The sequence below is a fragment of the Sceloporus undulatus genome, chromosome 4, assembly GCF_019175285.1.
Source record: "Sceloporus undulatus isolate JIND9_A2432 ecotype Alabama chromosome 4, SceUnd_v1.1, whole genome shotgun sequence".
NCBI classification, from domain to species: Eukaryota; Metazoa; Chordata; class Lepidosauria; order Squamata; family Phrynosomatidae; genus Sceloporus; species Sceloporus undulatus.
The window spans coordinates 194859355-194886163 of record NC_056525.1 but is presented as its reverse complement, the minus strand read 5'-3'; the positions used below and the strand labels follow the sequence as shown (position 1 = coordinate 194886163).

At 39.1% G+C, this 26809-nt stretch overlaps 2 protein-coding genes and 1 long non-coding RNA gene across 26 annotated transcripts in view; 1 reads left to right on the top strand and 2 right to left on the bottom strand.

The window, feature by feature from the left end:
* Positions 1 to 2820, top strand: part of LOC121928468 — a 5950-nt gene extending 3130 nt beyond the window's left edge. Inside the window, exon 3 of the long non-coding RNA XR_006103506.1 lies at positions 1706 to 2820. This is a non-coding gene — a long non-coding RNA (uncharacterized LOC121928468). The remainder of the gene's footprint in view (positions 1 to 1705) is intronic.
* Positions 1 to 26809, bottom strand: part of SPIDR (scaffold protein involved in DNA repair) — a 1328422-nt gene that overhangs the window by 428723 nt on the left and 872890 nt on the right. The gene's annotated exons all lie outside the window — the stretch shown is intronic.
* DTNA (dystrobrevin alpha) overlaps positions 11892 to 26809 on the bottom strand; it is a 287062-nt gene continuing 272144 nt past the window's right edge. For all 24 annotated transcript variants that reach the window (XM_042463198.1, XM_042463199.1, XM_042463193.1 and 21 more), the window contains 6 exons: positions 25081 to 25240; positions 21006 to 21095; positions 19988 to 20156; positions 17738 to 17870; positions 16360 to 16407; positions 11892 to 14526 (listed from right to left, as the gene is read on the bottom strand). In XM_042463198.1, the coding sequence (XP_042319132.1) occupies positions 16390 to 16407; positions 17738 to 17870; positions 19988 to 20156; positions 21006 to 21095; positions 25081 to 25240 (570 nt within the window). In that variant the 3' untranslated portion in view covers positions 11892 to 14526; positions 16360 to 16389. The remainder of the gene's footprint in view (positions 14527 to 16359; positions 16408 to 17737; positions 17871 to 19987; positions 20157 to 21005; positions 21096 to 25080; positions 25241 to 26809) is intronic.

Here is a 26809-nt window from a genome sequence, read left to right as displayed (position 1 = left end):
TTTCCCAGAGGGGCTCTGGGAAGACACAGGACAGCTTGGGAGGCAAAAGGACTTGGAGGGATGGAGGCTCCTTCTCCCTTTCCCAGAGGGGCTCTGGGAAGACACAGGACAGATTGGGAGGCAAAGGGACATGGGGGGATGGAGGCTCCTTCTCCCTTTCCCAGAGGGGCTCTGGGAAGACACAGGACAGCTTGGGAGGCAAAGGGACTTGGGGGGATGGAGGCTCCTTCTCCTTTTCTCAGAGGAGCTCTGGGAAGACACAGGACAGCTTGGGAGGCAAAGGGACTTGGAGGGGTGGAGGCTCCTTCTCCTTTTCCCAGAGGGGAAAAGCGCCTAAGCGATTGATTGGCTGCTTAAAAACAAAACAAAACAGAAAAACAGGTTTGAAAGACACAAATGGGAAGGGGAAACAAAAATAGCCTGCACCAAAATGCATTGAAGCAACTGATGTCACTGTGACGTCAAGCACCTAGGCGCTTGATTGATAGCTCCTTAAAAAAAGAGGTTCCAGAAGGGCAATGGGAACAGGGAGCAAAAAAGTCCGCTTCAAATTACAACGAATAAAATTTCAATGGGAACGAGAACATGGGTCAAAAAACCCCAAGTCCATTTGAACCCTTTCGTAATGGGAATGAGGGACCAGATTTGAATACGACACGGAAAAAAGATCTGAGTCAGAATCGTAGCGAAATATGTCGCTTTATATGCCCAGTGGGAATGGGGCCTAGGTAGCTGCTCCAAAGATCTGAAAATAGTTCCATAACTTTGGCACAGCTTCTGACCTCTTAGGATGCAGGCACCATTTGAACAGCATACCTCCAAAGTGACCCAAAGCAGCTTTATTTTGGCCTGTCTGTATGGGCCCTACTTTGTGTTCCTCTGTTACTCTGTGCTGAGAACTTTGGATGTTACACTGAGCTGAGAACTTTGCTGTGTGAGGGAGCTGCAGCGGACAAACCACATGGCTTCCTCACGCAGCAAAAAGAAGCTGCAAAAATCGGCTTCTTTTTCCGGCACCGTTGTGATGCTGCAAGTGTGCCAATGGCGCACTTGCGGCATCGTAAAGGTGCCGAGATGTGCGGATGCTAGGCGTCCATCACGTCAAAATGGCAGCGCCCATGTGTATAGGGTGCCGCCATTTTTATGCCCCCGTCATGTGCGAGGGGCGAGGGGCGTTTGAAAGCGCTGCCCCTCGCATGTGACGGGGCGCCTCATTGCGCCCGTTTAAATAGGGCCTTCCTTTCAAATAATAAGATGTTTCACATCAAGTTCTTTCCTAACATGCACTGTTCTGTAATTGTACTGCTTTCATTTTTTGTCAGAGAAGTAATGACAGAATCAGAAGATGAAAAATTAATTGTGCCAGGATCTACCTTGATGGTAATGCAAATAATATATTTAGAGCCCTGTCATATCATCATTCTATATTCATTCTTTGTTACATTTATATCCCATCTTTCCAGCAGGAAGCTAAAGGCAACTGATGTGTTTGCCTTTTTCTCTCTCCTCTTATGCACTTTCATCCTCATCACAACCCTTTGAGGTAAGGCAGCTGAGAGGAAATAATGGCCCCAAGTCACCTGATGAGTCAGTTGGGATTAGAACTTAGATCACCCATCTAGCATTTTCAAACTATTATACCATGTTGGTGCACTTCTACATTAAGGAGCTTTTTATTTCCTTATTCTGTACCTTTTTTTAACAGCGGCACACTGTAGTCCAGGCTTGCAGAGTTGAAGCTATGGAAACTTCTAATCAAGATAATGTCATCTGACTCCTTACTTTCCCTGTTTCCTCTGAGCTTCAGTGCAATCCTCACAGCAGCTGCAGGTGGAATATGTATCTTCCCAGAAACAACTTACTGTTGTGAGCCATCCTTGCTATTATACAAAGCATATCACAGTGGATTGGTTAAAACTGGACAATTAAGACCCATTAGCTTTACAAAAAAATAGCTGCTAGTGGAGATGAGGACTGCTATAAGTGGTTTGTTGATATGAGTCAGCTGCCTTCATTCATGGATTCTTTTTTTGGGGTGTGGCTATGCAGACTGTAAGGTAGAGTGCTTGCATGCTAAAATGTACTACAGTACGTCTAATCCTTATAACCTATTAGACTTTAGATATATTGAAGTCCATGGTGCTTTGGTTTTTTTTGGGGGGGGGTACTGTGGTGTAGAGACTTCACTGTAATATATTATGCACTACTTACATGCATGCTTAAGGCATCAGAATGGCTCTCTTCTTCCCCACTTTGAACTCACAACCATTACGTCAGGTGGGTCAGACTGAGCAAATGACTGATCCTTAGTCACCCAATGAATTTTGTGGCTCAGTGGAGATGTGAATCTGCAACTCTCCAATCTAATACAGTATTTTAATCACTGTAATAGACGAGCTATGTCTCCTGTTCCATTTTCAGCTTGTTCATAATGAATGTACACCAAACTGAATGATTATTGTTTGTAAAATAGAGTGTTTTAACACTTTAAAAAATGTAGTATCAAAACTCAATGAGAAGTATTTTCTGAATCTTTCTCATGGTTCAGTCTCCTCCCAGTTCCGTCTTAAATTAAGTGCTCCATTTATGAAGAAAACATTAAGTGATGTAGTATTTATACCTTGTTAAGAAATAAGTCAAAGTAAATGTTCGTTAGGCAAGTCAGTCACCTGTAATAACCATTCTAGTGTACTGCACTAGAGTTTTTTTTCCCTGTAGTGTTTGTATAGTTTTTGCAGAATTAATGGGACAGTGCACATGAACATCTTGAACTGATTTTAAAAAAAACCCTACTGTACTGTGTAAATATTCTTAGGTTTATAAAATTATTATTTGAAAGGTTTTTTGTTTCTGTTTTTTTTGTCTACTTATTTGAGAATAAGCCCAATTTAATTCATTATTTAACCCCATGGGACTTACTTCTGAGTAAATGTATATGCACTTACAGTAAAAGAGAAGACAACATTAATTTCAACTTGCAAAAACAAAAAATTAAAAGAAATATATATTTACCAAAGCTTTGGTTCATCAATTCTCCTGCATATATATATATATATATATATATATATATATATATATATATATATAATAATCATATATTTTTGTGCATAATATAAATATGCACAAATATATGTGCATACACTTTCAATCTTTTAAAACATCTTGAAGTATGACAGAAACTTGTAAGTTTATAAGAAAAATGGCTACACTGAAAGAAGCAAACAGGTTAATGTGATAGACAAGGACATTAAGTGCTTTTCATGCTAATAATTTGTTAATCACTGAAAAAAACATGTTCCATTCTCAAACATAATATACATTTTAAGAGGGTTTATGGGGATGAGGAGGCTGAAAAGTTCTTATTTCTTTTGGGACTGATAATAACTTGCTCAGAACAAAGAACTGCTAAATTCTGAGCAAAGCAGTTACAGACTAACTGGAAATTTTGACAGAGGATCTGCTTCCTCCATGTATGTTCTACATTGACAGTTGTTCATTGTGTGCTTATTGACGGGACATGTTTTCATAAATACTCAATGAATTTCATTCAAGAGATCAGTCTACTGTGAACAGACCCACATTTGAAAAATATACGATTGTATGAATGAATTGCTCTGTAGTCCTTTGTTAATTAATAATGATCAGATAACCAGGCAGACTCTGCTTGGTACAAATTGAATGATTATTGTGATCCCAAAAATGTAGGATGTTTTAAAGCTTTAAAAAGCATGTGATCTCAAAACTTAATGCAAAGTACTTTCTTAATCCTTTCCATGGCTCTTCCTCTCTCCTGGTTCTCTGTCAAGTATGAGTTAAAATTTAAGTTCCATGTTTAGTTTGTGAAGAACACATTAATGAAGTTGGGTAGTACTTTTTGCCCTCTTAAGAAACAATTGAAACAAAAGGTTTACTGTATTCAGTTTAAGCAACTGGCCTTGTTGATTTTCTACAGTTCTGGGAACTGTAGTTTTGTGGGACATTAACCTTCTCTGTCAGAGAGCTCTGGTGCCACAATTAACTACAAATCCCAGGATTCACTAGCACTGTGCCAGGACAGTTACAGTGATCTCAAACTGAATTATTTTTGCGGTGAATTATTTCTGCAAAAATAAGCCAGGTTCACACTGCCATGGCTCGATGCTGCAGTTCAGGGAATTGTAGTTTGTTGTGGCACCCAAGCTCTCCAACAGAGAAGGCTAACCATCTCACAAAAATACACTTCCCACATAGCACTGAGCTAGGGCAGTTAAAGTGGTCTCCAACTGGATTATTTCTGCAATGTGAATGCAGCTTTAGAGAGCTGAGAGTAGTGAAAGGTTTGTGTGAGTCTGTGTGAGAGCGTTTTTAAATTTTTTTGATTAAGAGTTAGTCAGATTTAGGAATAAATGAATGTATTTTTTAGAATCTGAGTTAACTGGGAGGGAGTGTGAGAGTTTGTGTGTGGTGTTCTAAATGTAATTATGAATCTGCCTTGCTATGTTTAACATCTATAAATAAATAATTACTTTTGTTTCTATATGCTTTTGGCCTCTGAGAACATCCGTTTAGTATGAGCTCATGGGAATCAACAATGCATGAGTATTAACATTTTTGATTGACGATCAATATGTTTACAGACAGCATTCGGTACAGGACCAGGTCCTTACATTGATGTTTATCACACTATGCTCTTAAAGAGGTACTATTCCAGTGTGACTCCTCTAGCAGCCTCCTGTTGCATGCTGGGATTGGCAGTTTTAAGGAGCTGAACTTCTCTGCCTGAGAATTCTAAATACCCCTCCTTAAAACTGCCAATTGTGACAGAGGTAAGGATCAGGGACAGTCCTTCCCCTTGGTTATCACAATAAAAGAGTAAATTAAAGGAGTAGAAACCCCACATTTGGCCACAGATTTTCTGAGATGAAATTATTATTATTATTATTATTATTATTATTATTATTATTATTATTAACCTTTATTTATAAAGCGCTATAAATTTACACAGCGCTGTACATACAATCTTTTTAATTGGACAGTTCCCTGCCCTCAGGCTTACAATCTAAAAAGACACGACACAAAGGGAGTGGTGGTGGGGAAGGGGCCTCTCTAGTAGGCAGTTGGTGCCAGCTGCAGGATTGCCCTGTTGGAAGCCCCACAGTTACTGTTGAATAAAAAGCCAATATGTACTTTTAAAAATGTAATTATAATATAACTAGTGTGCTAGGGGAGAGGGGGATCAGACTAATGGTAACTTTCCAGACTCTGTCCTGTCAGGGAAAGTGCCTGTCTTGTACATGATAGCTCTTGCTTGATGGTTAGGGTAACTACCTGCAAATTTTATAATGGATGTGAAGGGCAAAGTATTGTTCAATATTAAGTTTAATTAATTCGTAGGAGAGGCAGCTAGGCCACCTCAAGCATGGAGAATAAAGAGCAATACCAAAAACTAACTCAGAGTTTCAAGCAAGCGTTGCAATGGGAAGGTAAGGTATCCAGATTTCTGTCGCAGAAGGGGAAAATTGGATGTGTCGCTATTCTTAGATTATATATGTGGGTGTATTAAAAGCCGATATTTTGAAAATGTATACTTTGGACTAAATCTTCTTTCCTTCACCATTACTGTGTTGCAATTATTTGTTAAAAATAAATCAAAATGATCCTGGCATTGTATGCAGAATGCTTGTGCCAATTATTTTAAAAAACATAATATGAAGACATCAGCTCACACTGTTAGTATAAAATGAAAGAAAACAAAAACCTAAAAACTGAGCTCTTTACAAATCTATTATTATGAACAAATGTGATTTCTTGTGGCCCCAGAGCTCTCTGACAGAGAAAGCTAAATGTCTCACAAAACTACAGTTCCCAGAATTCCCTAGCAGTCCTCAATAATCCTCAAACTGGATGCAGTGTGTTTTGGACCTGAATTGTTTCTTTTTTAAAAAAACATACTTGCTTATCTATTTTGTGCACCACAGCATTTGATAGAAAAAGGTACATTAATTTAAGAATATAATTTATCGGAACTAAGATTATGATTTTTTTTTTAAATGTTGGATCCATTTTGAATCTTTCTAAGTAGCAGAAAACATTATTCTTTCTCTCCAGTTTGACCCTCCATGCAGTTCTTAAGTTATTTTTTCATTTTGATTTTGAATTATTACAGTCTTTCCTGATGCTTGCTGAATTCAGAATGATGAGAATCATGGACCAAATAATGAAGCCCACTTCTTAAACCAAAACAGATCAAAATTATGACTCCTTATGGGGGAAGGAGGGACAGAAGGGAAGAGGAGGAAATGGAGGAAAATTATATAGAACTGTCTCATTACACAATAATCTCTTTGTGGTTGTATCACATGTTAACAACTCTGTTTGAAGCTCTAGTCCTCATGCCACCCAAAACAATGATTGTCATTTTCTAGTTGACTGCCACTAATATATGGGACAGAGTTGTAGGAGCAAGAGAAAAACAATGTGCCTCTTACAAAGCTGCCAGATAAACTGATTTTGGTTCCAGCAGGCTAAATTAATTCTAGGCTTTTAGACTTTTTATGTGAATATCTTTATCATACCAAAAATAACCATGTTAACCAAATTTTTAAATTAGGCTCTCAAATTCCAAGAGTCTCACATCTCTAAGTGTCGTCCATTCTTTCAATCATACAATGTTTACATTAATCTTACTTGAAGGATCAGCCACATTATGCAGATTATGTGCAAAGGGTACTTGTTTGATTAGTAGACTAGATAAGATGAAAAGACAGCCTGTATTTGCAAGTAAAGGTGCCAGACACTCTATGTAAAGAGACACATTGTACTACCTTATGGGCTTCTCCTTTCTTAACACTGACCAGCTGAGAACAAAAGCAAACATGAGCGCATTTATTTGTTTACTCAATGGATATACAAAAACCACATGTACTTGAGATGAGCCCCTCCTCTAATTCCTTATTTAACCCTACTGCGAATATTTCATTTGCATTTGCGTGATGATTAAACAGAAGGTGGGATGTGAAATTTCCTATATTGGGCACACCTGTTATAAGTAAAGGAATGAACTATGCCTGAGTTTGAGTGTCAACACATAAATTATCACAGGTAACTTGCTAATGTTACTTCAAAGTAAGTTCTGTTTGAAGCTTGCTTGTGAACTTTTGTCTTTTGTACCATAGGGTTGCCAGGTCAGCAACATCTCAAAGACAAAATCTGAGATGGGGGTTGTCCTTGTGATATCATAGGGATGGGCCCTTGTGCTTTCATACATTGCAGGAACTTGAAATATCACAGGGGAGGGTTAGGAGATATGTCAGAACTGCTTCTGGGTGAAATGATTGTAGAAACAGACATGAGGGCAATAGCCTCAGAATGTGGCTAATCAGAAATAACAATCCAGAACCGAAAGAAAAGGTTTCTGCCTGCTCCCTACATCCATACAGTTGGCAAAATGCATCTAGTAGCTGCAGAAATTGCTGCCACTCCTAGTAGAGATTGCATGTGAGTTTACAGCACCCATGGCATGTGGGGAGTTTTTCCAGGCCATGCGCTGCTGCTGGGGCTTGTAGAATGCTGACTGCTAACACAGGAAAGGAAATATAATTAAATAAGCATAATTGAAACCTAGTGGGATGAGATTTGTAAATGGAATATAGTAATTGAGGGCTAGAACCCTAACTAAAATGAATAGACCAGCCAGAAAGGGAGTAGTAGTAGCATTAAATGTAAATGATGCATACACTTTCAAGGAGAGCATTAACTTGGGGTGGGTAGGGAGCATTTGGGTATCTGAACATTTGAAATGGAGGAAAACAATGACATTGCTATGGAAGGCTATGATATATCATCAAGCCCAACTGAAAAGCTGAATGATGCCTTTCCAGAGCAGATTACTGTATCATACAAAAAAGGAGAGAGAGAGAGAGAGCAGTACTGGGATACTCTAGTTACCCTAATATCAAATTCTTGGGTCAGGGTTGGGTCTGGATGTGATTGCAAGTTTTCCATCAGATTAAAGCCTATATGACTAGCATCCTGATAATGACATACATAAGTGTAAGTTTTACTGCACATGTGGAGTGAATTTTGTGATCAATGCATAAAAGTCATATCCACTTTCATCTTTGACCTCCATTAGTAATTGTTCCAAGTCTATAATGTTTTCCACTAGTATTATAGTGTAATCTGTGTATCTTAGGTTGTTGATGTTTCTTCCCCCTATCTTCACTCTTCTTTCCTCTGAGTCTAACCCTGCTTTTCTTACAATGTTTTCTGATTACAAGTTGAACAAATAGGATAATAAAATGCACTTTTGCCTTGACTCCTTTGCCAATATGTTTCTTCAAATTCCAGTATGTTTCTCCAAATTCTGTTCTGACCTTTCTTTTAAAAGACCTGAAGGGGAGACAGAAAGTCAACAGGTGAAACTTTAATTGAGAGGGGCAGAGGTAAGTAGTGTTTCACCTGGTGAATTTCTGTAAGCATGAAGCTCTTAAACAATACAGCATTGTCTATCCACCACTGGAATGGACACTGTTACAAAATGGATTCCTCTGGCAACCCTGGCCCACCTCCACAAATGCTACACGTTGTCCAGAACTGATTTGGAGGGGATGTGGAATTGTATGGGGAAGAAGGTGAAGGGAAATTCCTTCCATTTGAGTGGAAATCTGCTTATGACATTGGATATTGCCCATAAAATCCTGAACAAGAAAAGGGAGAAAAAGCTGACAATGTCACACTAATATCCCTTTAATATATTTCTCTAACATATAAAGGCGGCATTCTATTGGTTAGTTTGAACTAGAGTAGACCCAATCAATCACTTGCTGAATGGCAAGTCAACACAAAGTTAAATCTTATTGTTTCAGTGATTTTACTCTAGTCATGACTAACATTAGAAATTAGGTCAATAAATGTCTCTAGTAGATAATATTTAATATATTAATAAAATTCATATAGTGTATTTATAACCAGTGTATGGTTTAAGCATTGCCCTAGGTCTCTGGAGACCAGGGTTCAAATCCTGGCTCACCCATGTAAATCCACTGGATAAGCTTGGGCAAGTCACACACTCTCAATCTCAGAATACAGCAATGGGCAAACCCTCTCTGAAGAAACGTGCCAAGAAAACCTTGGGGTTGCCATAAGTTGGAAATGACTTGAAGGCACACAACAACAACACCAAGACAAAACAGAGTCCATCTTGTTCCCTTTATGGAGTAGTATTTTTTTAATATTGTGCTGCCTGAATTGAGAAACACAGATGTAATTATGCCAATACTACCAACGAAACTATTTATTTTCTGACAGTTTTGATCTATGTAACCATATTTGGCTACCATACCTTGTTGTCAGTAACCTATCTTTTTTCTGTCTTGTCTTGGTTACTTTTCATTGTTAGTGGCTTTATTAATAAAGGAGAAAATGCTGCAAAAATGGTATTTATAAATACTTCTTGAGCTACCTATATGAGCCTGAGGAAGAATTCAAAATTGGCGAAAGCACACACCTTAAGCCAATATAACTTGAAAAAAGAAACCTGAGGCTATGTGAATTACTTTTAAAAATTCTTTCTTTTAATGAAGAAATAATTCCATTCCAAAATATAGACACACAATTAAATAGTTTAATCACTTCAAAATATAACATGTCCCCAGTAGGCTTGAACACACGCACACACACACACAACAATACTTAACAGCAATACAAAAAAAGAACCCAGTACAATAATAGTGCTGTTTACAATAGCAATGAATAATGTAAAATTTGTGGTGTGTAGTTTTTTGGAGTGGTATGAAATAACAGTAGTTAAAAACATCAGACAGTTTGTAGCCTCAAGGTGTAACTCTTCATACATTTTTGGTTCATAAGTAAAAATGCCTTCTCTTCTCAGGACATAGTGGAGTGCTTGTCATTCAAGGATCCTTGCTCTGTACTGAACCAACCTAACTGCTGCAACCTGAAGTTGCGGTATTTACAATATATATCTACAGTAATTCCAAGAAACTAATAAGAATGGGATAAGATGATAAAAGTAACGGCAGACAGCTGTGCTAAATAATGGTGCAACATTTTGTCTCATGCATATAAGAAAATACAGATTATCACAACAAAGGCCACACATCTTTTAATGCAGTTTTTAGTTAACATTACTACTTACAGAGAATCTATCCTCCATCTTTTCTTTCAACATTCAAGAATCCTCTTCAATGACACATTCTGATTTCTGCTTCTTTATTACTATTCCATTGACAATCCACAAGGAAGTTTTGGCTGCAGTAACTGGCCCATGCAGAATTATACAAGGCCAGTTTAACCGTTTCTGTAACTTTAAAAGTTCACAATCTACAGTCCAAACCACATTTAACAAACAGACAAGGACTGAGTAGGCTAAAACAGAAGCCCAGTTAGGACTCTCACCTGACCCCTCTCCTACATGCATGTATCTCGCTGTGTGGGAGCAAGGCATCCATATCTACACATGGTTTAAACCGGATACACAAACCTAAAATCTGACTCCTGTAGACCTCAGCATCTCATGAGAATTAACAAGATCTGACCTACATTGGAGGGATTTTACACATGTGCACCATAATTAAATGTTATACCTGCTGCACATTGGTGTTTGGTGACCATGGAGTTTGGCTGGCTGTGTCAGATGTGTGGCACACTTCAGCTTCCCCATCACATACTGGAGAGAAAACAGTGGGAAAGTACTGCCCTTGTAGGACCATTGCCAGCTTAACTGCTGGGTTACATAATAAAACCAGGGCTGACATCCTGTCGGTGAATTACAATGGCATAAATGACTTAAACCATTATTAACTCATTCTTTGGTTGTTGCGTAGATCAAGATTCTGTTCTGACCATGCAACACCCAACATCTCTCCCCAACTTATCTTGCAAGAACCCCATCCCCATGGTCATTAATATGTCAGAGAGTGAGGGCATCAATGGAGATGCATTCAGCTATTTTTCCTGTACCTGGACATCCCTGCTGATTGCCACACTCTTTCAGAACACAGAAAGGTGAGGTGGGGTGAGAGCTGCATTACTTATAGCATTGGGAGATGTAGCTGTGGAGACATAGGCCTGTTACAGACAGCCAAAATAAAGCTGCTTCGAGTCACAGTGGAGGTATGGTGTTTCAATGATGCATGCGTCCTAAGAGTCCAGAAGTCACACCAAAGCCACACTCCAATCCTTAGGGCTGGACATGGCTTTGGTGCGACTTCTGGACTCTTAAGATGCATGCATCATTGAAACACCATACCTCCACTGTGACTCAAAGCAGCTTTATTTTGGCTGTCTGTATCAGGCCATAGTTATGTAACACATGTATTTCTCACGTTGCAGGATCTTGGCCTAGGTTTTGCCTAGGAGAGGCAAATAAAAAGTGCTTAATCTTGGAGTTCAAGAGGCCACCTAGAGATCTGCTTGGGGATTCTGTGAGGAAACTAGACTGAAAATGGTGCTTGGGTTGTGAAGGCAATAATAACACTATACAGATCTCACAATGGTTAGATTCATGCATGATTCTTACATGCAATGTTTGTATACAAATAAAGGCTGGCATTAAAGCAACATAGTTATTACTCCAACTGTAGTTATGTTGTTGGACTGGGATCATTTAGGCATGGCTGTGTTATACTTCATTTTGTCTCTTTTCAGGAACTACCTGGCTGGGGTCCTGAGCTGTCAGCAAGATTTACTTTAGTAGTTTTATCAGATAAGTGCTAAGCACTAGTAAAGAATAACCAGTTCCTGAGAGAAGGGTATCAGAGAGGTAAGCTGTCACAGGTTATATATAGTACATATTATGTCAGGTTGGCAGATATTACAGGAGTAAAGATTAGTTATTGCAATGGTGGGGGCACAGGTGTGTGTCAGTGAGTATTTTATTTTCTAAGTTGTCTCAGTTCTGTGATTTTACTACGTAGAGGTAATGCTGCAATATACACAAGGAGGAAACTGACTAATGGTAACTGGTTCTGTGCATATGTGAAAAGTAGTGGCAACCATTTAATCAACTATGTTTTATCTAATGCTTATACCCTATGGAATCACCAGATAAATTAAACTTCTAATTCAGACAAATAAAATGCACAAATTTTGGGAATAGCACTGTGAAAAGAAGTCATTTTCTACAATGTTTCTATTAAATTTGTGATAGGACAGAGTTCTAAAAGTGTGTTAGATATTGGATATTAACCTTGCATCATATATGAAATAACTTAATGGCACCTTAGCTATTTCTATATCACTTATTGTTTTTACTTATATGAACTGTTACTAGCTGTCACAATTCACTGCATTGTGAAGATACAAAATATAGTCAATTTTCTTGTTCTTATCCAGAAAGTGGTGAACTACCACAAGGTATTTTTTTTGGGGGGGGGGGGGGGTTTGGAACTTTTCCAAAAAATTTGTTTGAGAAAAAAAAAAAAGCCTGCTCTCGGTCAGAAGAAATGTTTTTGAATAGTATATTTTTGTACATAAAATACAGAGAGCTTTTAAATGTAAAATGCAGACAGCAATACTAGCTGCCATCCCATTCAGTAGTTAAGAGATTTAACATTCTCACAGCTGCTGGGGATTCATGTTTAAAGTAATTATTGAACATCAACCTCTAAATCCACATTTCCAGCCTGGCACCATCGGAGCCAAGGGTTTTCAGAGGTGCTGCAGGTTGAGGCGCAGACTCTCCTGGCCACAGGGCACACTTAGACAAGCAATTACAGCAGGACTTCAAGGGGTCCCTCCAGCTGCTTGTTCTCAATGCATCAGGAGATCAGGAGATTGCTGCAGGCATCATTTCCCAGTGCCCTTCGGCTGGATCACAGATAGGCTGAAAAGGTGGGTTTTGTGGGTGGCACTGTTGGGCTATAAATATGTACGCTCAAGAGTTCTGTCATCAAAGTTATGTCTGATGATGCAGGATAACAGCCACTGGCTTAAAATTTTTTTTATGTGTGCAATTTTTTTTCACACGTCCCAAAATGCAAAATATTTGAAAAATGCACACAAACTTTCATAATTTTGCCCAACAATAAGAGAACTTCTGAAATTCCTTACTCTTCCATGTAAGAATGCAATAGGTGAAGATCTACAAAATCACTGCAACCCTTTCCCCTTTTTATAGTAATCCTGGTGGAAGTGAAGGCCTGTGATCTCTCTCTCATCCCTCTTGTTAGTAAAACAAGACACAAAGCGTTACTCAAAGGGACACTGTTGGAACTATCTTTTTAAAAAGGACACACTTTCCCCTGTGCTTTTTCATAGATAGCTAATATCCCCATTCAGCCCTGAAAGAAAGTCTCACTATACACTTCCAAGAATGCATGCAGAACATCTGGTGGCTGGCTAAGGCAATGCACATTCAGAAATAAAAGGAAATAGTTGCAAGCGCACTTTTAAAGCTTGTACATTTAAAGCTGAAGGCCTCAACAAACAGTATATGAAGGATGGAGAAATGTGAAAGAACACATGCTTACTAAAGTTCTAAAACAGTAATTAAATAATACTATGAAAAGTTATACATAACGTTAGTTTAGGGATTTTATGGCACCTGTGGTTTATAAACAGCTTTAGCAACGAGTATTTCAAAACATAGTTCACAGTTTTAAGAAGATCTGTGCTGATTTTAAAAACTAGATTCTATATCCTTTGAATGCTGTCTTTTGTATATGATATCTATTTGGAAAGAAAATATTTACACTAACGTCTATGGCTGATTTGTTAGATTACTTTGAAAGAAAACATTCCTAAGTTATGCAGTAGCCCTAAATCATAGAGTTACTTCTTAGTGCATTTTGTACAAATCTGTTATTTTTTGTTTTATGTTTTTTTTTTTTGCAGAAAGACTGTAAAACAAATTTCAACCTAAGACTGCAATCCTGCATCTAGTCATATGGACTTAAACCCCACTGATATTGGTGGGATTTGTAGTACATGCAGTTTGATTCAGAATTGCAGCCATCGCCTAGTACTAAGCTTTTGGGCTATAAATATGTACACTCAAGAGTATATTAATTCAGTGTTAAATGCTTTGTTTTAAAATTTCCCCGTGGAAAAACAATGTACAGTGTGTAGGAAAGTGTTCTAAAATTTCAAATTATTCAGAAATCAAACTCTTAATAGAAACACTATTGTTATTGTAAACTGAACAGGTTCAAGATGATGTGGAAAGGGCTTGTGTTTTGTTAGTACTGCTATTAATTGTAACAGCAGCATTGTTAAGCCTGTGTTCTTCACCAGTAAATGAGCCATGTTACATATGATGTAGCTGATATTAAGTTAGCTTTAAATAAAAGTCTTTTTTCTTCTTCTTCAAAACAAACACCTACAAACTACAACTTCTAGAACAAAAAAAAAAGCACTGTGCTACAGTCTTCAGATCTAACTGGTTATCGTATGTCAGAGGTGCTGCACTTGTTTCACTTCTTCAGTGAAGCTTGCAGCCAGGTTATCTCTGTTATCCATATGGGTGTAGCTCTCCTTCTCATCAGTTCTTACATCACTTTCGTTGTCCATTTGACTGCAGCTTTCCTGTCAAGAAATATTCAACAGAATTTTGGTGGCAGTCATTCTCACAATATACAAGGACACATTGTCAGACTTGTATATTATATGATATGTATTAGCAAGAAAAAAATGATGTAAAACTTATAGTGCTTCCCTGATCAAATGCCCTGAGGGCACATTAGTGCATATTCAAACCTCTTGCACATTAAATATATTGGTTATTTATTACCCTACAACAACATGTACAGTATATTTCAGTAAGACAAGTGGAGTATTACTTAGAACATGGATGTCTATGACCAGGCCTTTTTGTTCAGGAGGAGCTGCAGTGGACATCCTAGCCTAAATTAGTGAAAGATATTTCCACTTGCACCTCCAAAGAAGTGGCAGGATACAAAAGTACCCCAATAAACTCAAAATCCTGGGACTCCACAGGATTCAGCTATGGCAGGTTAAAGCGACACCTAGCTTCTATAAAAAACAGTCGCCCGCTAGAGGCAGCAAAAACTACAAGCCCCAGTATGCACTGGGGCTTGCCCCGGCTCCCTATTGGTGCGCGGGGTGGAAGGGGTGGTCCTTCTGCCCCGCGACGCTCTGGGAGTCGGGCCCAGTGGTGTGGAGCTTCCGGTCCTCCAGGGCAGCCCATTGGTTGGGCTGCCTTGGAGGAGGAGTTCCGCAGCACACATTGTGGGGGCGGGGCTTAGGCCTATATTAGCCCGTGCTGCAGGCCCCGTCCCCCAGTCGGCGCTTGGCTTCACATGGTGTGGAACCAAGCTAGGAAGGGAGGAAGACAGGAGCAGCTTCCCCCGGCCACCCACCGCTGTTTTGTGGTTTTTTTGTCACAACTCGGGGCGGCAGCATAGGCCAGGATCTGCACGGTGTGGTACCAGGGCTATGGAGCTCTGGTTGGGAGTCAATAGGTACCCGGGGGCAAATAGGGCAGGCGTATGGCCATTGCGGGGGCCATAACGCGGGAGCGCCTCCCGGTGACTAGGGGCTTAGTGAATATGTGAACGCATGGCATGTTTTGCGGTCAAGTTGTGTTCCTTAGCCCCTAGGTCATCCCAAGTGCCTGGTGGGTGCCAGGTTTTTGGATAATCAGACAAACGTGGGGTTGTTTGATTTCGCAGATCCTGACCTCATGCTTGGTGCCAACCCTTACCAATTGCTTGCTAATAAAGTTGTGGCCTTTCTTCCAAACTTGTTATGTGTGGTTATTTGCAGCAGCATCTGAGGCAATTGGGTATTATGAAAGTGCTTATTTGGGCCTGTACAGACAGGCCAAAATAAAGCTGCTTCGGGTCACTTTGGAGGTATGCTGTTTAAATGATGCATGCATTCCAAGAGATCAAAGCCATGCTCCAGTTCTAAGGACTGGAGTGCAGCTTTGGCGCAGCTTCTGGCCTCTTAAGATGCGTGTGTCATTTAAACAGCATACCTCCAAAGTGACCCGAAGCAGCTTTATTTTGGCCTGTCTGTACAGGCCCATTTGTCTCCTTTCAGAATTTCTTGAAGTGTCCTAGGTAGAGGGAGGAACAAAAGCAGGAGTGAGAGAGGGAATCTTCTCAACCTGGAAAACCTGCTCAGGCGAGAGGAGAAGCCTACTCTCACTCAAGGCTTTGTGTGCCTTGCCACTTGTTTTCTCCAGCAACACCAAGATGGTAGTCAGAGACCAAACAACAGGATATGTCAACATTAGGAAGAACCCTAGTATTAATGCCCAATTTTAGGTGTACAAAGTGGAGAAGAAAGAGACAAAAGCTATATTTGACAGCAGCCTGTTTAGACATGCATATTCAGTATGACCTTCTAGTAAAACTAGGTGCTCACCCGTGTCTTAGATAAAATAATACTTACTGGAGAGGAGAGTGATACAAGGATAGTTACTCATCCTTGCAAGCTGACCTGTGAATAAAAAAGAAAGTGAAAACTGAAGATGTGAGCAGCCAAACCAGTGTAGCATTTTGTGGAGAGCAGCATGCAAGAGAGGTAACATGCATTGACAGTATTCAGGAAGTACGTTAGCATGCAAGAAGGGGAATCACAAAATTTGTTCTCCTGAATATAAATGTGATTTGTTATGTAACTCCAAATGATAGTAAATTTTGCTCCTAATTTTTTATTTATTGCATTGTGTGTGTGTTACATTTCCTTGAAAAGAAAGTTTTAGTTGTGTTCTGGTCAGTCAATTGTTCATCTACAAAAATACTTTTTTAGGCCTACATACTTGGCCAAAATTATAACAGAAGCACCTTCTGACCCAGAATCAGTGTGCCCTACCAGAGAAGTGTCTTTAATGCATAGTGAAAAAGCACAAATTTTTTTATACTGTTAAAATCACTGTTTGATAGACTTCTACATCTTGTCATAATTCTACTATCTGATGTAATCTAATCAGAATAATGAGTGAGATACATGCTGCTATGAATGGAACCTTTTGTTTTTGGAAATAAGTACTACAGTAGTTAATGTGGCTTCCTCTCAGCTAAGTGTTGCAAGGATTGCAAACCTTTATGGTACAATGCTATCTTTGACATATTATGGGTACATATAGACAGAGCCACTACTGAACTTCTCATGCTGGAATTTAAGCAGACATGGGTGACAATCCTCTGAATTCCTTGGAATATGGCATCAGTATGACATTGTGGGTATTGGCAGTATGCTTGTAGAGTGGGGTGAAAGATGCAAAGAAACTAACGAACCCTTGCCTCTCTTTTTCTTGCATAATTCCTAGTTGACTTTTGAGATCATTTCTATGCTTTAGTGAAAAGCACTCTGCTTGTGATAATACTGGACAACATAAAGAGTTCTACTTTTGGAAATGAAATTTGTGATAGCTCATTCACACATGCAAATGATTTTATTCTACAGCCTGAAAGTGCTAAACATGTATGTGTGAATCAACCTCTACCCATATTGTAATTCTGTAAAAATTGTTGACAAAGCACATTGTTGACAGAGAATGCTACCAGCATTTGGGATGCACCAAATAACAGATTGTGAGGGTTAATGTCATCCTTATTCGTTTCTGTACACAAAGTACTTACTGATTATTCATCAATGGGGGAGGGGTGAGAACGAGTGAATTTCAGTGTTATTTGGAATCTGAAGCCTCATTGCCATGTAAAGCATGTACTTTCGATGGCAATAGAAATAAAATCTAATACTCTGTAATTTGTCAGATTTAATTTAACCTTAATAATTTTGTTATCTACTTTTTAATTTTTTTTACCTGATAAGCTTCATCCTGAAGCTTTTGTTTCAAATATTCCTCCATCTTGAGCTCATTCTCTAGCTGGCGGACAGAATCATTTTCATAGTTCTCATCATCTGCTCTAACATAAGGCTCTCCATCTTCTGTAACCCTAAAGACAATCATTAATAAATAGTTTCCTAAAATAAAAACAAATGCTAAAATTCTCAACATTGCTTATGTTATCTGCATAAATGTGAAAGGCAAGGTCAGTTTTATGTTTTTTCTTTTAACCATATATTTTATTTTTAAAGTGCTTATTAATTTCAGTGGGCCAAATTCAGTGTTACTCCTAGTTAGGATAAACAATTTAGTTGTAATGAACAATCCCATTGGTTTCAATGGGACTACTCTAGGTAAGATTAATGCTTGATTTAAGCCTTTGTGACTTTCTTCACATTTCACCTTTTAAATGTCTTTGATAACTTATTCAGAGAAAATATTACAGTACTAACTGTACTTTGGTATTCTTGCTGCGTATCAGCACAAGTTCAGCAAAACGGATTATAACAGTTCTTCTTGGACTGTACTATATCTAACTGAAAACTGGAGGCTGAATTTGTGAATGCATACACATGCAATAAATAAATAAATCCCTATGTGCAATAAACTAGCACTTCATGAAGACATGAAATGCCTACCTTTCTCATTGTACTGAAAATTTCCACTGAAAGTTTTTTTTAACATATGAATATTTGGAAAGTGTTCTCCACAATAGCTGCATACTAAAGTGTTACAATCCAAGGAGGACCACATTATTTAATTGAACATACAGATCAGCTTCCAGCATCAACTCAAAACTATGCCCACACTTCTCATTTTGGTTTGGAATATACTGGAACTGTCTTTAAAGAAAGACAAGTATAACTTTATTAAAACACACTGTCAGGGACTTCATTAAACTAGAAATATGGGCTTTGCAATTTGAACTGATTCTTGTCAACACTACAGATAGCAGCGGGTAAAATGCTGGATTTTGGAGATGTAAATGAAATAGCATTTTTTGTTCAGTATCCTATGGGTAGCTAATGCCAGAACAAACCCTAGTTAAATTAGTGCAAATTCTTTTGAAGAGGTTGGAAGGAGCTACCCTCCTTGTACAATGCCTTGGCTCCTAGAGGTGCAAAGCCAGCTCTACCCTCTGATTGGTCACAGGAGTGTGCCCAGAAGCCATCCAATTGTTGTTCTTTATTTGGGTACAAGGAAGCAGCCTCCGCCCTGGTCTTGGGGCAATGGCTACATCTCCCTATGGACAACTAATTGGCACTCGGGGGGGCATCCTCATGACCAATGAACTGCTGGATGGGTGGGTGAACTGCATCTGTCATATTAGGAACTACTTCTGAAAGTTTAAGTTTACAAAAGAAAGATGTTGGCAGCATGAGCTTTTGTAGACTTAAGTCTACTCTCTCAGATGCATTTGTTTTTAGGTGTAACTTTAGGGTCTGGTCAGTAATTTGAATCCCTTTAGTAGACTTTGGAGAAGATCCAAAGCAATATATACCTAACTTTAAGCACTCACAGAAACTTTCCATTTGTGTATCTCAAAAATTGATTTCACATACCCCTCCCTAGGCCAGGTAGGAAGCTGCTTTTAAAACTTTCAGAAGTAGTACCTAATATGACAGATGCAGTTCACCCATCCAGCAGTTCATTGGTCATGAGGATGCCCCTGAGTGCCAGTTAGTTGTCCATAGGGAGATGTAGCCATTGCCCCAAGACCAGGGCGGAGGCTGCTGGTTGGTTTCAAAAGTGCTACAAAATTATCTACATAGCTAAAAACAGCAACACCCTGGCCTTCAGCACAAAATACCTCATCTTTTTTGCAACACAAGGAAATAAATGTGTAGACATTTATTGTAGTGTGGAAATACTCCTTTCCCTTTAGCTACTATTTGTGTTTGCCAAATTCATATTTCTGAAAATGATCTCTTGTCCCACTTTTAGTAAGAAATCTGAAAGGGTTTTAACAATGTTAATATTGCTGTAAGCTTGTTTCCCCTCTCCCCTTACCAAGGCCTTCTGCACTTTTTAAAATAGGACTAAATAGTGATACCACACTACTAACCTTAGCTTATGCTTCATTTAAGAGAACAACTCAATATCACATGAACATAACATTATTGCTTAGTGTCAGTTATCTTACTAAAGACAAAAGGGAATATGTAATGTGTAACAAGGAAGAAAGAAATAATAAGAAGGAGCAAGAATGTGTGGGAAGGTACACACATATCACTGCGAATCGTTCCAGTGGCAGCTGCACTGTGAAGGTAGCCTGGCTTCCGGGCATGGATCTGCGCAAGGAAAGCCTTTTCAGAAGTTGGTGATGGAACAAGGTCATCAAAATGAGTCCGACCAAACTCAGAATCCACATTACTCTCTGTCTCACTTCCAACTTCTGTGGGTAGAAAGGTGATGATGGTACTATGGTTACACGAGTTGTAGCATGTTTCTCTTCAGTTTCTAGCATAGACTGAGTTTACCCTGTCATAGGAGCTAAAAATACATTGGTTTGCACAAAACTTTGAACTGTTTCACTCCAGTACTATTCATACAGATGATCTGTTAAAAGGAATTTTTTGAGCATAGCAACAAGTCTTTGGCCTTGTTCTGCTTGCCACTGAATTGGGGCAAAAAACTTCAATAGGACTGCAGTGTATTTATTTATTTAATGTTGATTAATTAATTTTCTATACCACATTTCTATATCAATCTTCAGCATAAGAAATTTCAGGGCAGTACTGTATATAAATAACGAACTATATATACAACACTGCCCTGAAATAATGCAATAAAATCCAACAACCAGTATAGCTGATAAACTAAACTAAATAAAAATAAATAAAACAAACATCCAATAGCCATAATAAACATAATAAAAAATTCAATTACACAATCAGGCAGAAAGGTTGTGTAAACAAATGCCTATATAAAAGAGATGTGTCATAATCTCGTACTGAAAAAAAAAAATTAAGCATGAGCTTATTATTTTAGGGAGGGTATTCCAAAGGTGGCGTAACAATAAAAAAGTCCCTCTCCTCTGTAATTATATAGTGCAGTTCTGATACGGAAAATGCTTGGAGTAGGCTCTCAGCAGAAAATCGTAACATATGGATGAGAAGCTGCTATTTTTATATATTTAAAAAAGTGCCACAGAAAACACCTACATGCCTTTTTCTAGGCTGTTTCCTTTTTTAAAAAAGCATGGTAAATTACTGCAGTGTTCTTATACTTTAAATAATCATACCTGAGTTTAGTTCTTTTACCAGAGAAGACATAGTGTTGGTGATAGAATCTGCTGCAACCAGCAAGTCGTTTCTTAAATTTCTTCTTGTACCTGAGACAGAAAAGCAAAGCACTAAATATTTTTTTAGCAAAGAACACATTTTAATTCTTCTTAATCTATGCAACATTAGTAACAACCTAGAACACAATCAAATTACAACACAGCAAACAGAAAGATATGACTGAGTTCTTTTAGTGATCTAGTCTTGTAGCTTTGACATGGAGGGATGAGAAAATCTCCACATCTCAATTTTGTTGAGTTTCTTGGAATCTCAGCTGAAGCTTTTTCCTATCCTTGTTTTGTATCAGGTTGCAAGATGTTGGCTAGTGTCCTGCTCAGTATTTATGAGATTGTTAGTAGGACTTACTCCATGGGCTGGATGATGGCATCACTGTGTGGAAAAGATCCAGCTGGTTCTTGAGCCAAGAAGCCAGTATTATTGCTCCTTTCCCCAATTCTTTATACAGGGAAGAGAAATCTGGAGTGAAATGCTCCCTGCTACTGCTTACATGTGCTGGCTAAGTGTCAAAGCTGGACATCAGCCAGTGCCTAAAATTTTGGGAAAGGAATCTTCTCCCTTTGCTAACTGGAATGGATGAGCTTTGGGGAGAGGCTCAGGTGGTGAGCCTTTGTGGAATAGATGAGGAACATCTATGGGTCAGAAGTTGTCCTTCCCTACCACAGGAACCTGGATTCAGATTAAGCAGAGTCTAGATAATCAAATGGTTGGCATAAAAATGATCACCAGACCGTGTAACACACAATAGCACATTATGAAGAAGTATAATTGCAATGGTCAGGGAAGACAATGTAGCTTTCTGTATACTTGATTAATAAAAAGGATGTTCTGTCTGTTGAAGATAATTTAGAAAGTCTGTCTTATTAGGTTAAATCACCTCTTTTTCTTTAAGTTTTTCATTTTGTGCCAAAGAACTTCAAAACACAACCTTTCATAATACTTTTACTCCATCCTAAACAAACAGTATTGTGGCACCTTAACAGCTGGAATCCTGTTCAGTAGTTATAAGAACATAAGCCAGACTTACAATCATGTAACCTTTGGGATTCATATTTCTGGTAGTTAGGGGCTGAACATGACCTCAAAAACCTACCTCATAAGCTAGGCAGCGAGAGCCAGTGTAGTGTGAGTCTTAGACTAGAATTCAGGTTCAAATCCCTGGTCATCCATGGGAACTGACTGGGTAACCTTGGGCAAGTCACACTTCCCCATCAGATGAAGCCCATGGCAAACCCCTCTGAATAAATCTTGCAAAGAAAACCCTGTGATACATTCACTTTAGAGTGACCATAAACTGGAAATTACTTGAAGGCACACAACAACAAACCAGAAAGTGCCTAGCCAGAGTATTTTACTCCAGTAAGTCAGGACTAAGTTGGCAGTTGTCACACAAAGGACTTTCTTCTTCAGCTTTCTCTAAACTGTGAAATGACCTACTGGAAAAGATTCAACAGCTGAATATGCTTTGTGAACTTAGGTGTGGTACAGAGTGCCAGGAAAAGGCAGCCAGGAGCTGCCTCTCGTTGCTGCACAGTGATACTGCAGCAACCGAATTGTGTGGTACTGCTGCGCAGCAAAAAAGGAGCATGCAGAAGTGGATCCTTTTTGTGGCACAGCTGGGCTGCCGCAAAGCACCAGAGACAGCGCAATGACATCATAGCTGCACTGCGCCATTTGGATGTGGTGCAGCTGCGACATCATTGCCACGTACGCCATCTGTACGGCGCTGTGCAGTGGTGACACCCTGGCCACATGCTAGGGTTGTGGGGCATGTGGTCGCTACTCTCCCCCCCCCCCCCGGGCAACCCTAGCATGTGGCAAAGGCATCACAGAGGGGCCATCTGTACTGGGCCTTAAAACAGCATTAAAGATCATTCTCTTCCAGCAGATCTATTCAGATTATTCTTAAATTATGAATTTTAAATTATGATTTTTAAATATTGTTTCATTATGCATTTGTTTTATTTATTCTTTTAAATTAATGTTGTACAGTATGTTTTTAACTTATGTTTATGTTAATCTGATGTTCCCTGCCTTGATTCGTGGGGCGAGATGGATAATAAATAACAAGAAAAAACTTTTTTATTCCAGCAAGCTTTTTAAAATCATGCAGGCCTGGTTTTATTGGGGTTGGGTGGGTTGGTTTAGATTATTTTTTAACCTTTGTATGTTTTAAATGTTGTATGTTTTTAACTTTTTACTGTTTTAATTAGGCTATTTTAATTGTTTTTTTAAAATGTTTTAATGTGTTTTTATATTATCAGCTGCCTTGGGTCCCTTGTTGGGAGAAAAACAAGATAAATATAAATAAATAAACAAATAAACAAATAAATATTGTTGTTGTTGTTGTTGGTACTGTAGCTCAGGGCACTGGAAAATGAAGTCTGCAGTGCTTTCCTACTTATGGGGTACATTGAAAAGCAGATATGTAAGACCCTGAGGGATTTGCCCAGCTCCCTGTTCTCAATGCACCTTGCAAAATGGGAAAATGTTGCAGATGTTACTCCTCAGTGGCCTGATCTGTGGCACTTTGGAACTCCTTTGGTTGGGGCGCTGCCAGGCTGAAAAGGTAAGTTTTTCAGACACATCTACAACAATGCAGTTCTGTTGTCATAGCTACATGTGACGATGCAGGATCTCAGCCTAACAAGTTTTATTGGGCGTTAACTTTCACGGACATCAAATCATTCCATGTATCTATTAAAGTGTAATGCTGTCCATGAAACCTTATATCAAATTAATCTTGTTAGCCTCTAATATGCCTTGAGTGGGACTGCCCCCCCATTTCTATCTAGCCACCACCACCACCACCCGCTAATTCACCCCACATGAATCAGTAACTTAGTGGGAAATTCTGGAAGGGTTTAACCTGCACTTTTCCCACCTCTGATTCTGCAGCGCTTTTTGCCCATGAGAGATGACAATCCGAAACACACACAGTACAAACACAAGCAAAGTGGATAAGGAGAACTTTTAAGGAAAACTTTTATTCTGAGCAAGCAATCTTACATTAGCAAAAGGACATCTTATTCACGAAGGCATTATTTCATGAAGGCATTCCTTCAGGCTAGTTACAAAGTTATGAAATAGTCTTATGTTCAGCAGAGTTAAGAAAGAATCATAAGGCCTAATGCAATTAACTGAAGATTCCTACTCTACTCATGATGCAGATGGTCTTTTGGATCTTAGATGTTCTTGGGATTCTGGACCTCTTTGTCCAGCCCACAACAAGGTGAGGCAGGGAGCACACCTACCTCTTCTTCAATCCCAAAGTCTTTTATGTTTCTCTCTTCTGCCTCATGGCACCATGTTTTTATAACCTTTCATCTTGGAATCATCACGAAGCTTCCACACTGCAACCAAACTAGTCATCCTAACTGGGCAATTGTCTCTTGTGATCTCTGTTGCTCCTATGAGATGCTGACCTCCAGTAAATGTAACCTAGCTCATTACATCATGAACCATTTATTTACCTGGAGGAGAGACTATACCCCTCAGCTGTGTTGCCCAAATGATAAGAGATCCTGCTATCACAATGCTACAAGACTCTGATGCTTTCACTCCAACAGACTAATATGGTTATGTTCCCTGGAAATTATTTCCCCAAGAATCCACTCACTGATGCAACTGTTCCTAAATGCAAGCATACAATCACTTAGTGAAAGGATAAAAACCTTTTTGGTTTTGTACAGTACATGTATAGTAATGGAAGGAGTTATGGAATTGCTGAATTCCCTTGCCCACTCTTCATTTATCTACACTAATATATATTGATTTACAGTCATCCCTCCGTTTTCATGGGGGATCCGTTCTGGAGCCTCAGCGAAAATGGAAAATCGCCAGTATTCAAGGCCCATTGACTTGAATGGTGCTACGCACCCCAATTAGTCCCCCTACATTTTCCGCTTGTGAACATGCAAGGGACGTGGACTCCATGAAAATGGAGGGGTGACTGTATTTACTGACTTGTCTGAAATGCAACTTCAGTGTAAGAAGAGAACAGTTTTTACAACTTACCTTGTGCAAAAGCTTCCTGCACATCTCCCCCTACACCTGTCAGAGAGTCCTGAGGTGTATGGGCTGGAGTTGAACAGGCAGATGCAGACCTAATAGGCATTGGAATTGGCCGACTGATGGTATGGCTGGGAGATGAACGAGGGGAGCCTGCTCCTTGAGTCTGGAAAAAGAATACAAGTGGTTAAGTGTGACCTATAGAAGGAAGTACTCCAATGCTGCCACCTCCTATTACATTTCTGCTGTGCAAATATTCAGAAAGTACCAATGTCATGCTGAAGAACAAGATAATCCTGATGTAAAGCAAAGGCATCAGCCTGCTAGTTAATTAATCAGGCTGAAAGCACACACTCATGAAAGAGAGGAGGTGAATAACATTGGGAAAGAGGCGAAATATCCCAAAGACCCAGCATTCAAATGAGAAAAAGGACTGAAGTCATTATGTTTGTTGTATTTTTCTCAAGATACAAAGTGTTAATAGTGCATGCAGAAATCCAATGGTTTTTCCTAAGCTGTGTGGAATGTAATATTGGTAGGCAGGCAGAAAGATGTGAAGAAGGTGAGGAAAAACAATGGGCAGGTGGATAAATAGGGAGAAGGTAAGAAAAAAGTAAGGAAAGCAAAGAGCTCCAGAAGAATACCTATGAACATGTGGAAAGAACATCTAAGTGGCAGATGTGATTCAGTGAAAGCAAGTATAAAGTAAAAAAGGTAAGTATTGTGGAAAAAATATCCCAGTTTTATATAAAGTATATGTTGGTGGGATTTGAGCCTAGACTTAGAGCTATGGCAGACAGTTCAGTGAAAATTTTAACATAGTGCACAACAGCTGTGAAAAAAAAGCAAATTCCATCTTAAGAAATCATTAGAAAAGGAACTGAAAATGAAACCATCACTATCATAATGCCTTTATACACATCTGTGATGTGGCCACACTACAAAATACTGTGGAGCTGGAAATAGTACAGAAAATGATAACCAAAATGATCAAGCAACTTGATCAATTCTCCTAATGGCACACATGACACAGATCCATAGTTGGAAGAGGCTGTAATCCAGTACTGCTTGAGGAAGTTGCCCTTTTCACTGGAATCAGCTGCCAGTCCACAGAGAATTTTCAGCAAAGCAAGTTTTAGCTAATGGGAACAAATATTGCACTGGTCTTCGGCACATTAGATAGTCGCAGAGGTACTGTTGTAAAGCATTGAATTCAGTGTCCAGTTTAAGTCCAGAGCTACAGCATTCTAGAGAAGGCTGTCCAGCAGTTGACTAAAGACCTTCATTGAAGATGGAAAAACCCTTCCTTGGTATGGTGGAAAAACCCCTCTGAACAAGTCTTTGTCCTCTCTTGTGTGACAGCCCTTAAGATATTTAAAGAGTGCTACTGCTTTTCTCAGACTTTTCTCCTCAGGTGGAAACTCCAGTTCTCACAACTCTTCTTCACAGGATCTGCTTTCCATACCTTGGGATATCTTTAGTGCCCTCCTTTGGCATGGACACAGTACTTCAAGTAATTCTCTAGTCAGTGTTTCTGCTCTTGGTTGACTGCTGCAGTTGTTGGGCTGGGGGTGGGGGCATGTTCAATGTGACAATGTTATGACATTATGTCATATCAAGATTGCTGGGAGATGTGACAAAGAAATGGAAGTTGGCATCAGCCATGTGCTAAATACATTGCATAGTTTGACTGTAAAATACAGCACAAATTGCTGCACTTAAGTGTGAGTGTATA